The sequence below is a fragment of the Numenius arquata genome, chromosome Z (assembly GCF_964106895.1).
Source record: "Numenius arquata chromosome Z, bNumArq3.hap1.1, whole genome shotgun sequence".
Classification (NCBI taxonomy): Eukaryota; Metazoa; Chordata; class Aves; order Charadriiformes; family Scolopacidae; genus Numenius; species Numenius arquata.
The window spans coordinates 63099781-63124281 of record NC_133616.1 but is presented as its reverse complement, the minus strand read 5'-3'; the positions used below and the strand labels follow the sequence as shown (position 1 = coordinate 63124281).

The following is a 24501-nucleotide window of genomic DNA, read 5'->3' as shown; positions in this document are numbered from 1 at the left end:
ACTGAGAAAAGGAAGTCACACAAAACAGTAGCAAAGTACTTACTTAAGTTACATGGGGTCTCATCATCACACAGAAAGGTTTTTTTTGATTATTAAGAGGATGTAAACATTTAAAAATAAGTTGCAAAGAAACCAGTGTTTGTTTCTATTTAAATAAAAGAGTAATTACAGTACAGAAAATTCAGTACTCAATTACACAATGTGTGCAGTGATTCCAACAGCTTTTACAGTTTTCTATGTACAACAGTGAAGGTATTTCAATCCAGGCAATGAAATTACCAAGAGCTACTCAGTCATGTTTACTCAATCTATTTAAGGATTTATACTTTTAAAATAGTCTAATGAGAATCTAACATCAAGAGTACAGAAGACCAAACCAAGTCCACAGACATACAGACAGTCTTCCAAGTTATTGCAACTTTAAAAAATCACACACCTAAACTTTTTTCTAAACTAGTCTCCACAAATGCAAAGTGAAATTTATTCACTTCAGTCATCCCTGTGAATAGCTTGAGACTCTGATCCCAGGACTAAAGTACAATAGCAAGGCCGTATAATTCACTAAAACAGATGTAAAACTTACCATAGAAGTCACTGATCTGGCATCTTCCTCATAATTCACTACAGGTGGTGGCTCTTTCCCATCATTCTCTTGAACCTTTTGTTCCAGTAGTTCTTTCTGGGCTGCAAATTTTGCCTCAGAGCATCTTAATTGCTGAACTGTTTGCTTAAGTTCTTCCAGCGCTTGCTTTTGGCTCAGCAAGAGTACAATACTGCAGAGAAAAATAACAAACAGTCTAAAAATATACATAATTTAAAATACGTACTTTGTTTCATATAAGATTTTTAAAAAAGCATTAAAAATCAACAGAATTATTTGTTCAAAAGCATGAATACGCAAGCAATTCTAGAAAATTTTCAAAGCTACAAGACAATGCAAACAAACACCTACTTTGTCAGTCTCTTCTCTCGATCTGTCACAAAAACAGTGTTGAAATGGTAGATGATACTACCTATTTTCATCCACTTTTCACTCAATGTATAAACACTAAGGTTCCCTATCCTTTAGGGAAGAAATGCATTTTTAGATTATGATTTCCAGTGATGAGAAATCCGCTGCAATCCACATAGTTGTTGTAATAGTAATTTGCACTATTAAACTCACCTTACAGACAGTATAAATTTGTCTAGCGTCAAGCTAGAAATCTCTGTTGTCTCTTCTGGACTGAAAGATCCTCTACTCCATAAGTATTTCTGGACTGCAGTCTAACATTTTTCTTATGAAGCTGAATAAATTGAATTCTATGAGGAGCTAGAAGCAATTCTTTCTTGTCTCCTGCATGTTTTTATGGCTCTTCTCTGAGTAACACTGAATACTCCAAGACAGACATAATTCATTCATTAATGAAGAACAAGCAGATTACTTAGAACATCTAAAGGTACCTGGATGACTCTATTATCCCGAAGAACTGCCAAAACCAGAGATGGACAGAAGCTGCGTAAAAGACAGAACCATCCACAGTACAACACCTTAAAAAAACAAACCTTAAAAGCACCCAACTGGAACCCAGTGACATGTAGTCTATAAAGAGATGAAAAATTTTCACAGTCTGCAAGAACAGATAAGCGAGGTAGAAAGACCAGAAGTATGGAAAATGAGGACAGTGTAAAGAATAATCACAATACTCGGTCACTCTGTATCTTCCGGATAATCCCTGGAAAACAGACCCTCTTGCAAGACCTACCCTTGGAGAAAAAAATAAATTTAGAAGTCATTGATGTTGAGATTGTTCCTTCATAAACTGATGCTGAGCCAAGTCACTATTCAAACAGGTTCCAAAGTGGTAAGGGAACCATCTGTCATAAAATCTTCATTGGCAGGAAAAGACAAAAGTCATATCCCTACAGATGAGCATTGAACTAAGTCACCAAAGAACAGAACACCATACAAATAGAAGAATGATCATTCATGTAAAAAGGCTAAGTACGATGAATGAAGGCATCATTAGAGGACCTGAAACTGAGGTTTAGCATGAGACTGCACACATTCTTTCATCTGGTCCTCATTATGAGGAAAAAAGAGATCACCCTGTGAAAGAGATGGCCTTCCATCATCAGCAGGGCTTTGGTGAATACACACTGGCTAGAATAGTAACATCCAAAACACTGAATGGTTTCAACTCATCACAAACCAAAGATAACAAGACACACCCTGCAAGTTAGAAGTCACGAGCTATTCTCTGTCCTGAACTGTGGCAAGATAGATTCTCATCTAATTTGTTTGCCCAAATTCAACACAGAATACTCCCCATTCCATTTATGTGTGAGGAATTAGAACCTATAAAATTATTTGCCCATGGCTTTCATGAGGGCAAACTTCATAGTCCTTGTGGCTAGCAGGAGCTACTACCAACCTCACAGAGTGAGATCTTATGTGAAGAATCCTGGAAAGGCCAGAACAGAGCAACATGTTGGAAAGTGGTAAAAAGGCAAACTGAATCAAAAACCAAATATTCAATATGCTACCAAGTTGGATGGGCAGATGGTATGCTTGACATACACATATAAAGATAAAATATAATTAAAACACTTACTGGGTAGCAGGTGATACCATCCTTTGAAGGCAGAAAGGGATATTGGTGTCAGGGTAATAGCACCAATACTGCTAAATATTGAGGAGGAATAAATTAGAGGCAAAATTAGAGGCCTAGACGTACACTTCTGCATATACTCTAATGAAAAGTGCAGTATGTGCAAAGATCAATTTGTAGTGTTGCCAGAATTAGACACCAAGAAATGCTTTCAAGCCCCAACTGAGACTACCACTGCAAAGTCCATAAACAACTCAGAACTTGTGGTACTGAAGCTGTGTCAGAAAGAAGTGGGGAGACAGCTAAGTCCAGACTGGTTCAAGTAACAAGACAAAAAACAGGATTTTGCAGACTTTTACCACCATTTTGCCCAGATAAAGCAGACACGGAGTTTCCTCAGCACCCTTCCTCAGAAGATGAAGCTCAGAACCTTGGGTGAAGCTCAACAATAACATAGAATCTAGAGCTCTTGCATTTGGAGTGGATCTCCTCACTTACTTTCCTGATGATAGACTTGCATTGTACCAACAGAATGACCTGTGGCTCAAGAGACAAGTTTTCGTTTATTGCTCAAAGTTAAACTACATTTAACTTTCACCTTGCCCTGCAGCACTAAGGCCAATGCCGTATGCTATGACAGCAGTCAAGAACATGCAACGTTTGGATGAGGTCTTCTAGGGACCATAAGTGTGTGTGAAAACATCCTGAGCACTGTGTGTTGCAGGTAAAAGGTGAAAACGGGGTCTGTCGGAGGAAGGCATGAGCAATGATAAATCAGAACTGGAGTGATTTCAAGGAAGCTTTTATCTTACAACTAGAAATCTAAGCCAAATTCCATGCCTTTTTAATAAAACCTGCAGGTACTGGTGCAGTTTGAACTGAAATCATCTCAACGCCACAAACACCTGCTACAGGATCAGTCAAAGGAGCCTACCCACAGCAAGAAACACAGGGACAGTCTGAAATACTTTGAGAGAGAGACAACTGATAACAAAACAACACTAAGGCAGGGGGAAACACCACGAAACTCATCTAATTCAAATACAGTTTATCCTTTTATCCTTTAAGTAACATGCAGCAAGGAAGGCAGGTCAAGAAACAAAAAATTGGAAAATATACTGTGAGTACATGTGAACTTCACCAAAGAAAGAACAGGAAAATATTAAATCAAAACATTTATATCATATATTTACATAAAGTTACAAAGTTTTGCATATGAATGAAATATCAGTCAACGTATCAAGCGACAAGATGCCTTCAACAAAGAGCTTCAAGACTTCTTCAGTGAATGAGAACAGGATTACCTGAGGAGTTGCAATCCATTCACTGATATTGTAAACTAGTATTTATGACCAGTTGAATAAGATTCTGACTGATTGCAACAAGAATCAGAAAAAATCACTACAGACAGAAGGTTTCTTTATCTGCTGCCTTAACTTCAGTTTAGACTGAATCTTTGATGTGAGTATTTTTTCTAACAAGAGGTAGAAAAAAACCTAAAGATCTTGCCCAAGAATGACTCTTTATAATAATGTTTTATTTATGGCACTGTAAAACACTTATTAATCCCTAACGTTTGTTATTTACTATGCAGTACTACAGGGTATCAGATCTACATTCAGCTTTGTAAAGAAAATGCAACAAAGAATGAATTTAACCATATGAGTTCCAAACATATTACTGCATAAGAAAGAGTATGTCTTGCACATGGCTCTGAAAAACTCCTTCACAAAATTGTATCTACACAATGAACTCAGTCAGAGAGGCAATCTAAACTGACGACTCTTCTTCCACCAAGCTGAAGTTAAAATACTAATCTAAGGTCCAGTTCTTGAGCCATCCCAACACTATGACACTTATATTAAACTAATGGAGATGCTCAGTTCAACAATGAATTAGGATCTGCAATGGGTAAGGGTTATTTTAGAGATGGAAAACAAACTTACTGTTGTTTTTCACAACAATCACTTCTACAAAAGCAGAACCAAATTAGTGGAGGTTTTTTCTTATTTAAGTCTTAAGAATTGCATTAGAGATCCTTTTCCCTAAAATGATTATATTTTGAAATTTGATTTGCACTTACTCAGACTTCTTTTCACAAGTCTTAGAGGACTCTTCTATTTTTTTCTCCAGTTCCAATACTAGTTCCTCTTTGCTCAAAAGGTTTTGCTGTGTCTGAATCAGTTCTTCTATTACTGTTTTTAACCTGTAAGACACAGATTACAGAAACCCACATTGTGAATACATAAACTGTATATATTCGGGAACATAAGAAGATAAGAATAAACAGTTTTCACAGTGCCAGGAGCTAGTGGAGCTTCACAAAAATCTCCACTGCTTCATATTTTTGTAATAATCCAAATAAAAGGAGTTTAAAAAGTGACAAAGAATGCTGACCGTACAATAGTATTTGAGGTAAGGTGAAGAAGCTGAATGTGAAGAATACAAAAGAATTATTCTGGTTCTTATGATACTCAGTAACTGGACTGTCACTTAGAAGATTAATAAGAAGTATCAAGTCACATATTAGGAAGTTAATCTCTGGAATTCCTTGACCAATAATTCTGTGGACAACAGATACTTGTACATACTGAAACTGACTGGACAAATTCATGAAAGAAAAATACACCTAAGGCAAATATAAACTACCTCTAAGGCTATTACGAGCAAATACTACTTCTGTCTCAAAACATTTCTGAGCTGAAAATTATGGGGGGCTGAGGGATCATTATGAGGAAACAGCATTGCACAATCATCCTTTTCTTGTTCTCCTCCCTAGACTTTTCCCCGTTGGCTAATATAAGAAAGAAGAAAGTTGGTTAGGTCAATCTTTGGTCTGACCTAATGCAGTTAAATTTTTTTGCCCAGAGTCCTAAATTTATACCAGAAAGTGAACACCTTAAAGACAGTAACACTTAAAAGAGCGATTTGATTCCTGTTCCAAAAATAATATCAAACTATAGAATTTCTCTCTTAAATTCACAAAAGAATTTAAAGTGGGTGAATATAAGATCTGTAACAGGACACATTGGAAACTGTATTGAAAATGTATATATGTAGGTAAATATGAATTTTATCAGAATCTTGCAACAGAAAAGCAGCATTTCATCTCTTTCACTTAGGCTGATGTCTTAGTTCTAAACAACGGGATACATCAGACAAAGAAGTTATTTGTCTTTTTGAGCTATGGAAAGCAGAATCTTTGAAAAATTGTAATACTTTATTGAAAAGGCAGATTCAGTATATATATTTTTCCTGTTACTGTACTGAAGTACATCTAGATGTACATTTACATAGTTTAAGCAGGAATAATCTCAATTTAGTAATGATGCAGAATATACTATAAACAGAAACATGTTTAAAGTAAGGGACGGGCTTTAATTATTAAAGGATCCTTTCGTAAGAAAGATGAAGATGCTTCAGGACTAAGGAGAAGTCTGACAAAGGAGACTGAAAAATCATATTAGAGAGATTATTTCAGTATCTATTAAGGAATAAATTTACAAAAAGTAATCAGATTGCACAGGAAAAAAGAGAGAATGATTAATGACCTTGAAAGGGAATTAATAAAATTCACAGATTCTGTCATGTTGAGAAAACACAGGGATTACAATAATCTGCAGAAGACACTGCAATGTGTTTACATGCTACACCTCACTGCTATTATGATTTTGGTTTTCAGAAAAACCTACAAGAAATAAGTATCATAATTTGATTAAACAGATTAATTTCTTAAAAAACTTTAAAAAAACCCACAACACACCATTGATATCTTGTTTTGATCAGTTTTGCTTTCTGAAGGAAAAAAAAAACAACTTCAAATAAGTCAAACATGGACTGAAATACAGTAGAGAAAACAAAAACGTCTTCAACCAATAAAATTCTGCATTTCCCACTTCAAATTGCTATGATCAATGTAAAAAAAACTAAATGTACAATTAAGAGCTGCAATCTCACAGGTGACTGCATTGGACCATTTTATGTCAAAAACTAAGGCTGATAATACAATAAGAACATAATAACCTCAGCATGAGACTTGTTACCTAGTAACAAATGATTAAAGGCGAAGTTGGTAAAAGTAATAAAAAGATTTAACTAGGCAATATATTAACAAAATACATAGAGAGGTAGTTTTATCACCCTGAATAGCTAAAAGATGCATGAAATGCAATACAACAGCTATAACAGTGTTAATAAGTTAATGTATTTTAAAGGTTATAATGACAAAGAATTTACTTTGGAAAATGAAAGCAACCACAGAACAAGTGGAATAAATATATTCATGAAAATTTTCTGCATGGCAATTTAAATCACTGACTACATCACCGTACTCACTGGTTTCATCAAAAGATTTCAGTACTTTTTCTAGAGTACTGAATGTGGAAACACTTTTGGAAAGATGAATCAGTGTGTTGCCAGGAAGGATTCATGATGGATTTGAGGCATTGTACAGATTAACTGGCAAGGAGACGAACATACATTGGAAGTGTTGGCAAGTTTTTAGGGAGACTCGGGAGGAGTATTTTGTGCAAAGGAACAATAAAACTAGCGTGGGAAAGTGTATATAGTGTGAAAATATTATTTTTAGAAATGGACCTTAAAAACGAGGACACAGCTATGCAATGATCTGAGTAAGCCTAGATACAATGTATAACAGCATATCCAAAGGATGAAAGGTTTGAAAAGAAGTCAGACTTACGTTACTTGTAAACTTTCTGCTGTTAGATTATTCCACATGATCTCATTAGCTTGAAGGTTTTCATTTTCTTCTAGTAAAGATATATCAAACTCTATTTCTTGTTCAACTACTCCTGATGACCTAATGTAGCAAATGTATGTTACATTTTCAAAATTAACATCTTTCAGTAAATGATAAAGCAAATTATTATGTTTTGAATTATTTTAATAACTAGAATATAGTTAAAATTACATATGAAATAAAAGAAAAGGTAACAACTGGATACATATTATTTTTCCTTCGAATAAAGAACATAGTCTTAAAATCATACCAGATGATAAAATGGCATACAAGTCTTTGAATCAAGACCACAGTATAACCAAGGCTCTCAAGGGGTATCAATGTGAATGGCTCCACTCTTTGCTGATCCTGCTATAAACCTGCACATGACAATTAGCAATTCGCACATAACAACAAAAAAGATAATGCAAGAAGTCTTAGGACTATTTCTGCATATACTAATATAGAGTAACAGTTCAACACATGGCAAATACACCTTATTTTTAAAGTAAAAGACTTTCTTGCATGACCTGTGCACTCTGTAGTCTCAGGCACTGCTCAACTTGCAATAACTGGAGAGTACAGAGTTACCTGGAGTTTACTTTAAACTAGAATTTGGACAGTAAGAGAAATAAAGCTGAGAAACCTAGTTTAGCCCGGAATGCAAACTGTGTCCAAATACACAGTAAATTAGCTAACACTGAATCTGGACTGTCATGTATAGTCTGCTGTTAATACCAAAGTTATGGCTCTTGAAATGTAATAACAGTAACCGGAATTTTGTTTTTCTAGAGCCAGTCAAAGAGAGATGGATGGCTAAATAAACAGCCAGGTTAAAAACTTGACTTTCAGCCAGCTTCCTGTACATGCAAGAACAATTTTCAAATTAGGGTAAAAGTTTACAAGCAACAATGTAACAGGAACCGAATAGAAACAAATTCAACTCTTAGAACTTAAGCAGTGTTGCAGTTTAGGTCTGGGTTTTCTCAAAAAGAAACATCAACATGCACATCAAGCTGAAAATGTATACCTGTGAGTATCTATGAAGTCGTTATACTCAGAGTTAGGGTCTATCTGTTCAACCGAGGTCTGGATCTCTTTATGCACGTTCACAATCTCTTCTGTTACCAGACTGGTGATCTGGCTATACTCATCCAAGATTCCTTTTCTAGAGAGGAAAAAAAATTCTAGTGTATAACATGGCACTGAAGGCATAGATGGCATTGAAGATGCTTCAAACTTTCAATTTGCTGTTTCTACAAACTCTTGTTGCAACTGGCTAAAAAGGGAAAAAATAAGACAATATATTACTCAAAGAAGTAACAGATCAACTGTGGCCTTCTCTTTACAGATTGGCTATGAGTGAGTGAGAGGTCTCTAAGACCATGCTCCTTGTATTGATTTCAGTGCATCTACAGACAGGGTAGCTAAACTAAAAACTGTAGAATCACAAGGAAAAGGAATGTATACAGCTTATTGATGACACTCCTCTTCACAAAGGACTTACCAGGCTTGTTATGACCTACGCTAAAGCTTTTCGTGTTCTGACTGACAAATATATTATGCCATAAGGCAAAACGAGTCACAGAATACTGTGAATTTCCCTTAAAAACTGGTTTTCTTTATTGTTTTAACTATCTTCTTTCATACATATATGACTTGTCATTCAGAAAAACATAAGCATAAATGGCAAGTTAATATATATTTACAAGAAGAAACAAAATCAAGCAAAAAGCTCCTGTAATAAAGTATAAGCAGCCCAGTGTTGTCTTAACCTGCTTCCAAGAGTGGGAAAAACCAAGGGAATAGGGAATGGTAGAAGAATAGGTGCTATTGTGCCACTAGTCTTAACACATCCTCAGAACACCCTCCTATTCTCTCTAACTTCTAGTTTGCCATAAGTGAACCTTCATAATAATTTCCTAATTTCTGTTTATCTTTGACAAACTTGCTTGCTTGCCAGGCTCTGAAGCATGGGGAGCTTTCTTAAAATAGACGAATTTTGACCAGCCCAGAGGCGCATGAAGAGAAAAAGGTATCAACAGATTTTTTTAGGTCTCAAGCTGTGCTTACTCTGTAAAAGAAGTTAAGTGATTGGATTTTTTTGTATAATTTTTCTGAGGACAAAACAGACAAGGGAAGGCATTAAATCCTGCCCTGCCTGCGAAGAAAATGTGTGAAAAGGTTCCAGAAAATAGTTCAAAGAGCATGATGAAAAGAAAGGCGAATGTTAACTACCGCAATACCATATTGAAGAGAAAGGGAATATATGTCAATTACCAAAGAATAAAAAAAAAAAAAAAATAATTAGCAATGTTAATCTACACTTCTTCAGGTTTGCCAAACTAATTCATCTGCAAAATCAGGATTATTAAGGAAGTATGTTTCCCACCAATGGCCACACCAAGCTCTACACCTGAAATCACCACCCCTTCTTGTACACCAAAGATACTAGAAAGGAGTAACTTTCTAACATTCAGATTACATTAATTACAGTAATCTTCTTACATTCAGAATTACATTCAGATCTCACAAAAAATTTCTATGGAGTGACAAAGATATTTTTTTACAGGTTTTTTACTCCAGACATAGCAAAGGTGAGTGGATTGAAGAGGTTCTTGGTCCATCATAAAATCCTTCAGTGAATTATCATATCTCACAATTCTGAAATTACAGCACACAAATTAACTGTAGCCTTTTGCTGTGATTTTACCTAAAAAATTAAGATTAAAAAGACTGTAAAGAGACTACTACAAATACCTATTTCAATAGCTGCACCAGGTATCTGGTGGTGCTACATAGGCATCTGTATGACACTGCATAGGTCAGTTAATGGTGTCTGCACCACTTAAGCATGTAAACTGTGAAATCCCCAACTCTCCCTCACTTGCTGTTTGCTGAAGTCAAGATGAATGTAGACTTCAGAAAACGTAAGGAAATGAGTTAAAGAAGAATGCCTCACATCTAAATGAACAATACCTACCAAAAAAACTGTAACTGCCCTTTCTTTTAGGCTAAGTGATTTAAATAACACTCCAGAAAAAAGACCTACAGAATAGACAACCTAACCAACTCCCATTCTTCAGAAAAGACAGAGGCAGCATGGTGGTTAAAAACCAGCAGAGGGCTTAAAGTCCACACTGTCTGTTCTCAGAGATCATCAGTTTCCCCACCTGTAATAATGTAAAAAGTCATCTTTCAGGAAAAAGGTAATTGTATTTTTAAGGTTGGATTCCTTACAATGAGATCAGGTTTATCCTGATCCTGCTACTTCTCCCAAATGTATAATTAACAACGTATGTGCCTGGCCATCCTCCACAATGACTTTCAAGACATTTGGCCAGTTTAAATCAACTTCATTGCTGGTAGAATTTCATAAAAGTAAGACTACCAGAGAGGCAACAAACTTTTCATAGTACACCAGCTGAAGGACAAAGTGTGAGCTCAGCTACAGACACTGCAGTTAATCTGTAAGATTTAAAAGTTTTACGAGAAGACGGTGTCTTTCTAGAATACTTAAGTAACCACTAAAAATCACTGTCTGCATTATTTGGATAGACTTTTCTATGCACAATTACTGTCAATTGAAAGATGAAAGTACCTTTTTTCATTATCCCTTTATATACAATCAATTAGCCACAGTTTATTACCCTAAAATAATTCTATAAATTAATTAAAATACTATACATATAAAATTCCATAAATTAAAAATTTATAAAAATACATCTTACAGGGCTTTAATCATTTCTTCTTGCATCTTCTGTAGTGAATCAAGTAATAGAGGAAGCGTAGTATCATAATACTGGTGCTGATGTAACTGTGCTCCTTTCAGTGCCAACACATACTGATTATGCAACATATGAAGCTTCATAGTGGCCTTATCACACCGATCTTTGGCTTTCTCAGTCTCCTTTCCTAAGAAAAAAAGAAAAAACAAGAAAAATGCACGTGGTGATTTGAAAGTATACAAACTTGTAGATGACATAAATCTAGTAGATTTATGATAAATTTGCCCCTTTTTTGACAAGAATCTTTTCAAGGTACTTCTCTGAAGAAGGCAAAATCTGACCATTTTCAGGTCATTGGTAAGACCAAATGTCTTGGTTTTCTAATTAAAAGACTAAGTAGCAAAAATCTGCTGTATTTTCTTTGAGAAGAAATGTGAAAATTTTTGATCTAAAATATATGAAAACTACAGTCTACACAGATATAAAAATTATACAACTTATGAAGAATAAAGACCAAAACTCTTACACATGACTATCACAAAGCTAATCTTTTAACGAAGAAAGTAAGAGATGTCCTACTAGGTCAAATCAATGATTCATTAAAAATCTGTCATTTATTGCAAGCAAAAATTGTATTGCTACATATCATCCCAATAAAGCACTGGTGCAGTCTACATAAAAGTAGCTGAATTCTCACAGTGGTACTCCTGTCCAAAACAGGCAGCTTCTCTACTACAACTCAACATTTCCTTGTCACTGTCAGTACCGTGATCAGGAGTTTGGCTCCACAATCTCAGCTCTACACTAGCAGACACTAGAAGTCCTCAAGTTAATGCTGATAACAGCAGTTCAGTGCTGAACCTGAGAGGTCATCTATTATATTCTTTGCTACAGTAATTGCACAAATATGTAGCATATGCTATGATTTTCCTAAGCTCTTCAGTGACAGACAGGTAACTTTGCAAATTCCTAGTACCACTCAGGTCTAGTGCTATGCTAGCTGAAAGCAATCCTCCACCTCCCTCCCCTTTCACCCTCCATGTAAATCTTTGTTGCTTTAATTTAAACCCTCACTTACTTCATATGTGCCACACGTATGAAAAATAGATTCTACCATCCTCTGCAACTCATCTCTTATATTAGATTAAATACTCTTCTGCCCAGTCTTCTAAACTTTTTACTAATGGACCTACAGGTCTTCTCTTGTAAGTCCTGTTGTTTTTTTGCAGTTGACTACTTCACAGTTTTACAGCAGTGCAACTTCAGTCAAGGCTCAAAGCCAAAGAATAACTTTGCATTTTAGATACTTCTACCTCATTTAAAAAGAAAAAATAGAAAGCGGAAAAAAAGTGTCTTTTTTGAATACCATGCAAACATGGTATCACTGATTACTTGATTAGTTTTGCTTTGGCATCCTGCCAAGTAACGCTATCTTTTTGAGACTCATTTCTCAGTTTATCGAATTATTTTTATCTCTACAGCTGCCCTTTGGTGCACTTTCAATCCCTTCAAGGCATAGTGATGCCTGGGAATTTTAATAAACAAACTCTGAAACAAAGTAATGAAACAGTGAAAGAACACCCAAATCTAATGTCAACATATATCCTGCAATGTCCCATAGGATACATTATTCTGACAGGACCTCATTAACAACCCTTCTCCAAGCAGCTTTACACAAAGTTTTGCACCTCTACTACAGTTCTTTCAACTTGATCATGCATTGCCCTTGTCATAAAAGGATATGAGATTAGTTTGACATGATTCCTTACTGAGACACATAAGCTCTTACACATATCCTTGTTATCTTCTTGATATTTATGAATCATCTCATTACTTTTTCAGGAACTAAAGGCATTTTAAATGCATCCCGTATCTGCAATTATCAAGTGTAGATTCACAATCACCTGCACAGATAAGCATATGCTAACAAAACCAATCTCATTCAGACTGCTACATTTCTTATAATCTCAAAATAATTTAACTAATAAAAAAGATTGGATGTTAACATTTCCGCCATCTATTGCAATGTAGTTGAGAAAAAAGGAAAAGGAAGCACTCATAGCTAAATGGCAGAACAGAAGCTTGAGAGCAGATCTTGAAAAGCTGAACTTGTGTCATATGAGGAACACACAGATCAACCTCTTTCTTCTGAGGTATTAGAAGAAGAGGTTAGAGAATAAATGAAATAAGAAGAAATTATGAGAACTGGATGGTGTTTAGCTTTGTAACTTTAAAGGAACTTGAAAAAATTTTAGATGAAATGTTATGATCAGTTTTTACAGGAGGACGCAGGCACTCAGTGAAGCACCCCAGGAATATCAGCCGGGTCCTGATAGGTGAAGTCATAAAGATAATGATGAAGATGCTGTCTGAAGGGAGCAAACAGGGGAACCAAATGCAAAGAACTGGAAAAAAAACTTAAGATGTACTGATTAAATGAGAAAATGGCAAATTATAGTATGAATAGAGATGCATATGGGGAAAAAACTTTTCAAGCTTAGTAATCTCTTGTTAACTTACTGAATGCACTCAGGAATAAGATCTTGGGGTTAGTACAGAAAGTGGAATGGAAATGTTAACTCTATGTTCAGCAGCCATTGGACAAGATGTTATTTAGCAAAGGACTAGACAGTGTTCTTATGCCACTAATTAAATCCACATAAACCAGTATGCAGTTCTTCTACCTCAAGGACATCTTTGAAATGAACAAGGTTTAGAGAAGGGCATCAAGCACTGAAAGATACGAAACACAAGGGATCCAGAAGGAATGACTAAAATGAGGATTCCTGAAGCACAAGGAGACTGAGGAGCAACATGTGAAAAAAGGACACACACACAGTTAACAGACCTTCCCAACCTCTTCTAATGTAACAACTGTAAGGCATTATATGGAAATTGTATGTACTTTGTTAAAAACAAAGGGCATTCTCCTTCAACTACCATGTAGCTAACCTATGCAATCTTTTGGTCAAAGTTATCATAAGCATGAAAAGCTTATGCGGTTTAATAGTGAGTGGACATGTAGACAAAAAAAAAAAACCCTGAAGAGCTACTAAGAAGTAAGGAAGACAGCACTTCTGACTCAGGAACTCCCTGGGTAACAAATTACCATGAAGTTGAGACAGCTGTCTATCTGTCTGTCTCCTGATAGGGCTCTCCAGACATTTGCTACCTTACCACTGTCAGCTACATTTTAAACACAGAGTAATAAAAATCACTTCAAAAGGATATTATGTCTGTCATTTAATTGAAAACAATCTAACTACTGACCTAGTTTTATACACGACAGGAACAGATTTCTTACACTATAGTTTAGCTAAATGAGCAAACTGCGCACAACAAAGACAAAACACATCTCCAGAGTTGTTACCAGGGAAGTATTTTTCATTTAGTTATGAATGAAACAATCCACTTCAGAAATTTTTGTAAAACTGTTTTGGAGTGACAACAATCTCAACTCTCTCTAAAACTTTTTGCCAGAGATGACAGGTTTTGTCTTTGGCAAACAATCACAACTCAATCACATGGGAAGAGTGTAATTTTTTTTATTTCCCCAAAACATAAAACCATTGCATTACTTATTTCTAAATTTAAAATAGATCATGTGGAGGAAAAAACCAAAACCAAACCAAAACAAACTAAACCAAAACAAAACAAACCAACACATCACACCCAGAATAACATCCCAGAAGATGTTAGATGCCACCAAACATCAGCATGTCTGACACCAGTGTACCAATATAATGCGATGGTATACAATCCCATTCTTGCACCTGCCTTGAGGACTAAATTCCTTCTCTACACGTAATATTCCTCAGCAGAACACCTCAACTACTTTCAGAATAAATCAAACTATCATACAGATTCGGTTTCCAAATACAGTCTGCTACATTGTCGACCTGGTTGCCTGCAGCCCAAGACATATACACTATAAGGTCTTTCTGGAGAATTAGAGGCATATGAACATGGGGAAATAATGGAAGGTGACTGAAGAGAGTTTGGAAGGGAAGAGGTCAAGCAGTAGTTACAGTATAGCAACTGGAAGAAAGACGAGAAAAGGTGGGAGTCAGAGCTGGAAGCACTAAGTTATGCTTGTCCTGGCCCATTCCCTTGGGAGATACACTGGCCAGGGAAACAGGAAGAAGGAGACAAGACAGTAGCTGAGGAAGAAATGGTGGATTATTTCTTTGGTTTATTGTATTTTTGGCCACTCCTATTCAAGTACGTCCTAGATTACATAATCCAAAATTAGCTCCATATGTCATAGTTTAAGATCTTAAAACCTACAAATTGTCCACACATGTCTTTAAGATACATCCCCCATCAGCTTTCAGCTTACCAAAAATCATCATATACCAAATTATACTGTGTAACATCAGTACAGGCTTCTGACCTATGAACCACAACAAACAGCCTTCAACAGTTAAACTAAACTGAAAATTTACACTAAAAATTATCACAACCACGTAACTAGAGACTTATCAATACTATCTCTCTTTCAGAAACCTCATTAATGGCTAAGCAATCCCATTTTTCCATCCGCCTTGAGGACTAAAATCCTTGGCTACACATTTTTCCTCAGCAAAGCACCCCAACTAATTGCAAAATAAATCAAATTATCATATACACTCAACTTTTAAATACAGTCTTTGGACCTATAATTAATACAAGAAACACAGCTACAGCGTTATTTCCATATTGCAATTTAGTTTTTAAAGCAGCAAAATGCAGTGAGGCAGAGTACACAGTTGTTCTACATGTCAATTAGCACACAGGAAAACATCCAATTTTCTTTATCCGTATAATGAATCTCATAAATAGATCTAATTATAATTCTACTGCCATCAGTTGTTGACAAAGTTGTTTAATGTTTATAGAAACTGACTGTGTATACAATATGTCATGCCATAGACAGCATTATGAAGTCTGCAAAATTCAATTATGAAAGTTTGACATGTGGAAAAAAAAGGCTGGAATTCTTTTTAAAACATTCTAGAGAGTCAAATATTTCCATTTCTAATAAAAATTCCTTTAAGATTTTACTACATACAGTACAACAGAGCCATCCGGAAAAAAATGGTTTAGGGTATTTTCTATTAAAAAGGCAGATTTGCTACTCCAAAGTTCTTACAGTTCTAAGTATTAGCCTCTTGTAGCCTAATATTCACCTAGAATGAAAGAACAGAAACTGGATAGGGCAACCAACTGAGACTGATTGAGAAAAATTTCAGCTCACAATGTTCACTTCATCTTTTTTTTAAAATAAGCATCAATGTACAGTGCAATTGTCTCAAAGAAACTGACTTTCAGAAAACAAATATTGCAGATGTAGGAAAATTTTCATACATATTTTGGATTAAAAAGAAATAATTATACTGAAGAGCTCAGGTTTCTACCCCCTTACAACTTTCTCCAATTGGACAAAAATTGTAAGTCAAGGCTCCTATTCCCTTATATGTTCACTACATTTAGTTACCATTGATTTCAATAAAATTTAACACTTGTTAGGTCTTCAACTTGCATTATAGATTTTGACGTTTTATTCAAACAGCAAAATTCTGACTCTGTGGAGTACAGCATAAAGCGCCTGCTAATTCACACAGGACAAGGATCCACCTCCTGAAGGTTACCTGTAGTGTGACATTTAAGACTCAAGTCAAGACTTGGTACAAGCTTAGCTGTTCAGATTTCAAATCCAGCTTCGTGATAGCACAGGTTAAACTAATGACTGAGGCTTACATCTACTAGTAAAATGTAAGCTGTTGCTGTTTCTGCAACAGCTGTTGTTGCTTTTGTTGCTTTTTCTGCTTTTTGTTGCTTTTTTTTTTGTTGCTGTTTCTGCAACAAAAAATTCGAATGAGCTGCTTTAGCCCTCCAGCTAAATCTCATGGGCAAGACAAAATTATTTTCTTAAAGACCTATTGTTTTCAAAGAGAAACAGTGAACATGAAATACAAAGCTTTCACCTCAAAATCAAAAGCTCAAACAGACACATTTTGGATTGGCCAACTACAGAAAGATGTCACAAAGTATTCCAAAACTGAATTAAGTAAGAAATTATTTCTTTATGTCTACATTGTAGATGAGCTGCTAGCAAAAAAAGCTCAACGCTACTTCAATGGATGTATGCTACAATAAACCCTGAACTTCTGTTTCATTGCAAATGTAACAAATCAGCCTTTCAGCTTGGACAAAAACCTATACCAATGACATCCTACTCTTCAGAAAGACTGTATTTTTCCTCTCGGTGTTGCTTTGCAACAAGAAGTTCTCCTTGAAGTATCAGTTATTAAGCTATTTGTTCTTAAGTTGGCTTTGTTTTTATTTGACTTGTTTATTTGGTACCTTTGAGGACAAGAAAGGAACAAAAAAATAACTTAAAGAATAAAAAGCTTTAGAAGACATAGAAAGCTAAAAACTCATGAACATCTGAGAATGTATTCATACCTGAAATGCTCTTTTTGCATCTTTAAGTGTTTGCTCTTAAAAGACAATAAATATCATAATTGCTTTTTGAGAAGGCATAATTGAAGTACTAAATAGTTTGTGAAAACAACATAAATCTCTCAGAGTTAGGCACATTTTGTGATGTCTACAATCAGAATTTCTTGTCCAGTTTTCGTAAATCTCCGACAAAGTCTGTCTGGAGTCCAATGTTATGGTATTTCAAGAAGGACTGTCACTTGCCTCTCACTCTTGTGAACTTCAGTGACACCGATATGTCTGACCTTCAGCCATTCAGAAGTGATGACAAAGTGTACATAAAAGAGGCAATGGAGATCATTGTAAAGGCTTAGCTAACAACAGACTAATTAACTCTCTGGATTTATAGCTTCTAGCATTGAAACATGACCTTTGGCTTCAGTGCACAGTAAATGCTGTCACATGAAGAAATACACATGAAGGTAACATCCATCTGACAAAGGGAAATATCATTTTATTACACAAGTCTAGTTTTTGAGAATTAATTTAGTTTAGTTTCAAAAGCATGTTCAGACACACCTGATATGACAATACAGGGTTATATACCCCCAATAGAAACACAGTGAAAAGCCTTAAATATGCCAGAACTGTGGAAATAGAAAAGCAGCAGCATTACAGGACAAACAAAATGAAAATTAGAAGGAAAACCTGAAGGTCTATACCTGCGTAACAGTGGGGAAGAAAATCTTTATATATAAATAAAACTATGACTAACAATCCCAGAGAAACTTGGAGGACGAGAACATATGTCAAGAATTCACATAACTGCCTCTGTACTTCAGGAAGTACAAAAAGCAAATCCACCCAAATCTCTGGGTATGGCTAAATATAGGGAAAAACAGCAGAGTCAATGTTATAATAAATGTGGGCACCAATGATACTGCCAGGGGAAACCTGGACAGTATCAAAAGTGACCACAGAGCTCTGGGGGCAGTCATGAAGCAGGAGGCAAGGGGGTGTCCACCTCAATCCTGCCAGGGAGGGGAAAGGGTGCAAGGAGGGCACTGACAACACAAGTCAATAAGCAGCCATGGAGCTGGTGTTGGCAACAGGAGTTTGCGTTCTACAACCATGGGACCCTGTTTGCAGATCACCATCTGATCGGAAACACATTACTAAACAAGGTAAAACCGTTTTCACCAATAGGATGGCGGACCTCATTAGGATGCTTTAAACTAGGAATGACAGGGGAGGAATAGCGTGACCCACAGTCCTAAGGGAGCAATGGAGGAGACTGCTGAGCAAAGGGCATGGGGTAGTGTGATGGGAAGGGTTCATAAAGTCAATGAAACGGGGCTTGAGTGGGGTCATCTCTGGCACCTGCAAGCGGGCATGGAGGTTCTTACCAGGCACCACTGGTAAAATCCCCCAAATCCTCTCCAGGAACCCAACATGCTGGGGTGCCATGTTTAAGTGCCTGTATACTACTGCATGTAGCATGGGGAAAAAATTATGAGTTAGAGAGGAGTGTGCAGTTAATTGCAGGGCTATGAACTTGTCAGGATCATGAAGGCATGGTGGGACAGCTTCCATGGCTGGAGTGTTGCAATGGAGAGACAGAGGTTGTTGGGGACAGGCCAGGAACATGAAGAGAGGGAGTTGCCCTTTATGTGAGAGAGCTGATGGAGTGCATATAGAGCTTGGCCTGGGGATGAATAAGGAGCTGATAGAGAGTTTATAGGTCAGAATTAAAAAGAGGACAAGCAAGGTCCCAGGAAAGCCAAGAAGCTGAGCTACAGAGTTGTAATCTTCTGTACTATAAACTCAGGAGATTACCATAAAATCACAGAATCATAGAACTGTCTAGGTTGGAATGGACCTTTCAGATTACCTAGTCCAACCGTCAACCTAACTCTGAGAAAAAAAAATAAATCACTAAACCATGTCACTAAGAACTACGTCAACCCATCTTTTGAATACCTCCAGGGATGGTGCCTCAACCACTTTCCTGGGCAACCCATTCTAATGCTTGATAACCCTTTCAGTGTAAAAATTCTTCCTAATATACAATCTGAACCTCGCCTGGTGCAAATTGAGGCTGTTTCCTCTTGTCCTATCGCCTGTGACTTGGGAGAAGAGACTGACACCCACCTCTCTACAACCTCCTTTCAGGCAGCTGTAGACAGCAATGAGGTCTCCCCTCAGCCTCTCATTTCTCTAGGCTGAACAACCCCAGCTTCCTCAGCCTCTCCTCATAAGACTTATGCTCCAGACCCCTCACCAGCTTCGTTGCCCTTCTCTGGACCCACTCCAGCACCTCAATGTCTTATATTGTGGTAAGGGGCCCAGAACTGGACACAGTACTCAAGGTGGGGCCTCACCAGTGCTGAGTACAGGGGGACAATCACCTCCTGAGTCCTACTCACCACATTGCTCCTGATACGGGCCAGGATGCTGTTGGCCTTCTTGGCCACCTGGGCACACTGCTGGCTTATGTTCAGCTGACAGTCGACCAACACCCCCAGGTCCTTTTCTGCCGGGCAGCTCTCCAGCCTCTCTTCCCCAAGCCTGTAGCACTGCATGGGGTTGTTGTGACCCAAGTGCAGGACCCGGCACTTGGCCTTATTGAACCTCATCCCATTGGCCTTGGCCCATCCATCCAGCCTGTCCAGATCTCTCTGCAAAGCCTTTCTACCCTCCAGCAGGTCGACACTTCCACCTCACTTGGTTTCATCTGCAAACTTACTGAGGGTGTACTTGATCCCCTCATCCAGATCATGGACAATGACGTTAAAGAGAACTGGCCCAAATACCGAGCACTGGGGGACACCACTCTTGACCGGCCGCCAACTGGACTTAACTCCATTTATCACCACTCTCTGGGCCCAGCCCTCCAGCCAGTTTTTAACCCAGCAGAGAGCACTCCCATCCAAGGCATGGGCAGCCAGTTTCCCCAGGAGGAGACTGTGGGAAACTGTATCAAAGGCCTTACTAAAGTCCAGAGCCTTTCCCTCATCCACCAAGCGGGTCACTTTGTCATAAAAGAAGATCAGGTTTGTCAAGCAGGACCTGCCTTTCATGAACCTGTGCTCTTGGGCCTGATTGCCTGGGCGTCCTTCACGTGCCATATAATGGCACTCGGGATGTTCTGCTCCATGACCTTCCCAGGCACCAAGGTGAGACTGACAGGCCTGTAATTCCCCAGATCATCCTGCCAGCCCTTCTTGTGGGTGGGTGTCACATTTCACAGAATCACAGAATCTTCATGGTTAGAAGGGACCTTTGAGATCATAGAGTCCAACTAACAAAAAAAAAAACCAAAACAACCCACCCACAACCACACACCATACCCACCCACAAATAGACACAAACCAACAATCTCAGGCACTAGAGCATGCCCTGAAGTGCCATGTCTACACGTTTCATAGATAACTCCAGGGATGGCGACTCCACCACCTCCCTGGGCAGGCTGTTCCAGTGCCTGACCACCCTCTCAGTAAAGTAATTCTTCCTAACGTCTAATCTAAACCTCCCCTGCCACAACTTTACACCATTTCCTCTGGTCCTGCCATTATTCACTTGGGAGAAGAGGCCAACACCCACCTCTCTACAACCTCCTTTCAGGTAGCTGCAGAGGGCAATGAGGTCCTCCCTCAGCCTCCTCTTCTCCAAACTAAACATGCCCAGTTCCCTCAGCCTCTCCTCATGACTTGCTCTCTAGACCCCTCACCAGCTTGGTGGCTCTCCTCTGGACACGCTCCAGCAGCTCAATGTCCTTCCTGTAGTGAGAGGCCCAGAACTGAACACAGTACTCAAGGTGAGGCCTCACCAGTGCCAAGTACAGAGGCACGATAACTTCCCTGCTCCTGCTGGCCACGCTATTCCTGATACAGGCCAGGATGCCATTGGCCTTCTTGGCCACCTGGGCACACTGCTGGCTCACGTTAAGCCAGCTGTCCACCAACACCCCCAGGTCCTTTTCTGCTGGGCAGCTTTCCAGCCTCTCTTCCCTGAGCCTGTAGCGTTGCCTGGGGTTGTTGTGACCGAAATGCAGGACCCGGCACTTGGCCTTATTAAACCTCATCCCATTGGCCTTGGCCCATTGATCCAACCTGTCCAGGTCCCTCTGTAGAGCCTTCTGACCCTCAAGCAGATCAACACTCCCACCTAGTTTGGTGTCATCTGCAAACTTACTGAGGGTGCACTCAATCCCCTCATCCAGATCATCAATAAAGATATTAAACAAGACTGGCCCCAAAACTGAGCCCTGAGGGACACCACTGGTGACTGGCCGCCAACTGGATTTCACCCCATTAATCACAACTCTCTGGGCACAGCCATCCAGCCAGTTTTTTACCCAGGGAAGAGTACACTTGTCTATGCCATGATTTGCCAGCTTCTCCACGAGAACGCTGTGGGGGACAGTGTCAAAGGCCTTACCAAAGTCCAGGTAGACAATGTCCACAGCCTTCCCCACATCGACAAGGCGGGTCACATGGTCATAGAAAGAGATCAAGTTGGTTAAGCAGGACCTCCCTTTCATAAACCCATGCTGGCTGGCCCTGATCTCTTTGCTGCCCTGCCCTTGCCATGAGAGTTCACTCAAGATGATCCTCTCCATGATATTTCCCGGTACTGAGGTCAGGCTGACAAGCCGTAGTTTCCCAGATCCAGCTTCCAGCCCTTCTTGTAGATGGGCGGCACATTGGCCACCGTCCAGTCATCTGGTACCTCCCCTGTTGACCAGGATTGTTGACAGATAATGGAGAAAGGCTTGGTGAGCTCTCCCGCCAGCTCCCTGAGTACCCTTGGGTGAATCCCATCCGGCCCCATAGACTTATGCTTGTCTAGGTGCATAAGCAAATCATTAGCTACTTCCTCCTGGATTATGGGGGGGTTATTCTGCTCTCCATCCTTATCTTCCAGCTCAGAAGGCTGAACACCCTGGGAGTAGCTGGTCCGACTATTGAAGACAGAGGTAAAGAAGGCATTAAGTATCTCAGCCTTCTCCTTGTCTTTGGTTGCAATGTTCCCCCCCCGCATCCAGTAAGGGATGGAGATTCTCCCTGACTCCCTTTTTGTTGATGTATTTATAAAAACTTTTTTTGTTGTCCCTTATACGAATGGCCAGGTTGAGTTCCAGCTGGCCTTTTGCCTTCCTAATTTTTTCTCTGTATAACCTAACAAGATCTCTGTACTCCTCCTGAGTTGCCTGTCCCTTCTTCCAAAGGTGGTAAAGCCTCCTTTTTTTCCCTAAGTCCCATCAAAAGCTCTTTGTTCAACCAGGCCGGCCATTTTCCCCGCCCTTTAATCTTGCGCATCATGGGGACAGCCTGCTCCTGGGCCTTTAGGATTTCCTTCTTGAAGAGCGTCCAGCCTTCCTGGACCCCTTTGCCCCTCAGGACTATCTCCCAGGGGACTCTCCCAACCAGGGTCCTGAATGGGCTAAAGTCTGCCCTCCAGAAGTCCAAGGCGGACGTTTTGCTAACCCCCTTCCTTACCTCACTAAGAATTGAAAACTTGACCATTTCATGATCACTTAGCCCAAAACAGCCTCCAACCACCACATCTCCCACTAGTCCTTCTTTGTTTGTGAATAGTAGGTCCAGTGAGGCGCCTCCCCTGGTAGGCTCTCCTACCAGTTGTGCCAGGAAGTTATCTTCCATACACTCAAGGAACCTCCTAGCCTGCCTGCTCTCTGCTGTGTTATATTTCCATCAGATATCCGGTTGGTTGAAGTCCCCAACCAGAATAAGGGCTGGCGATTGTGAGACTTCAGCCAGCTTCTTATAGAATACTTCATCTGCCTGCTCATCCTGGTTCGGTGGTCTATAGCAGAGTCCCAGCACCAAATCTCCCTTGTTAGCCCCCTTCATCCTTACCCATAAACACTCAACTCTATCCTCACTGGAATCTAGGTCTATACAATCAAAACACTCCCGAATGTACAGAGCCACACCCCCACCTCTCCTTCGTTGCCTATCCCTCCTGAAGAGCTTATAGCCATTCATCGCAGCATTCCAGTCATGACCATCATCCCACCACATTTCCGTGATGGCGACTATGTCATATCTGTCCTGCTGCACAATGGCTTCCAGCTCATCCTGTTTGTTGCCCATGCTACGTGCATTAGCATAGATGCACTTGAGCTGGGCTCCCGATTTCCCCCCCATCCTTGGCCCTTTACCCCCAGGCTCATTACCAGTGGGCCTGGTTTTATCCCCTTCCCCCTCCACCTCTAGTTTAAAGCTCTGTCCATGAGCTTTGTTAACTCCTGGCCTAGTACCCTTTTCCCCTTTCGGGATAGGGTTTTCCCATTGTCTGCAATCAGAAATTTCTAAACGTCTATCCCTTTTCTCAAATGAAATGACAGAGCGAGAGTCCTCACTAATCCAGCATCCTTCAAGCCTTGGCGTGCTTCCCTTGGGTTTAATCCTGACAGGCCCAGTTAGCTCCCCTTCCCCCCTCATATCTAGTTTAAAACCCCACCAATGAGCCCTGCTAACTCCTGCCCCAAAATTCTTTTCCCCCTCTGGGACAGGTGCATCCCATCTGCCATCAGCAGGCCAGGTAGCTCATACAGCTGCCAATGCTCAAAATACCCAAAACCCTGCTGATAACACCAGTCCCGGAGCCACGAGTTGACCTGTTGCCTCTTCCTATTAATTTCCTCATTCATGGTTGCCACTGAAGGGATAGAGGAGAACACAACTTGCATTCCTGATCCCTTAAGCAGCCGTCTCAAGGCTCTAAAATCTCTTTTAATTGATTTTGGCCTCCTTCTACCCACTTCATCACTACCCACCTGAAATACCAACAGGGGGTAATAATCAGAGGGCTTTACTAGGGCAGGAAGTTTGTCCAGCACGTCCCTAACCCGTGCCCCAGGGAGGCAGCAGACTTCCCTGAGAAGTGGGTCAGGGCGGCATATTGGTCCCTCTGCCCCCCTCAGTAGAGGGTCACCCACAACAATGACCTGTCTGCTTTTCCTTTTGGAGCTAGTAGTGATGCCGGGTCTAGG

The 24501-nt window shown here is 39.3% G+C and overlaps 1 protein-coding gene across 1 annotated transcript in view; it reads right to left on the bottom strand.

Moving 5' to 3' along the window:
- Positions 1-24501, bottom strand: part of FER (FER tyrosine kinase) — a 174134-nt gene that overhangs the window by 114978 nt on the left and 34655 nt on the right. Inside the window, exons 6-10 of the mRNA XM_074165781.1 lie at positions 11061-11244; positions 8360-8497; positions 7291-7410; positions 4675-4797; positions 584-773 (exon numbers count right to left, since the gene is read on the bottom strand). Coding sequence (XP_074021882.1) covers positions 584-773; positions 4675-4797; positions 7291-7410; positions 8360-8497; positions 11061-11244 — 755 coding nt within the window. The remainder of the gene's footprint in view (positions 1-583; positions 774-4674; positions 4798-7290; positions 7411-8359; positions 8498-11060; positions 11245-24501) is intronic.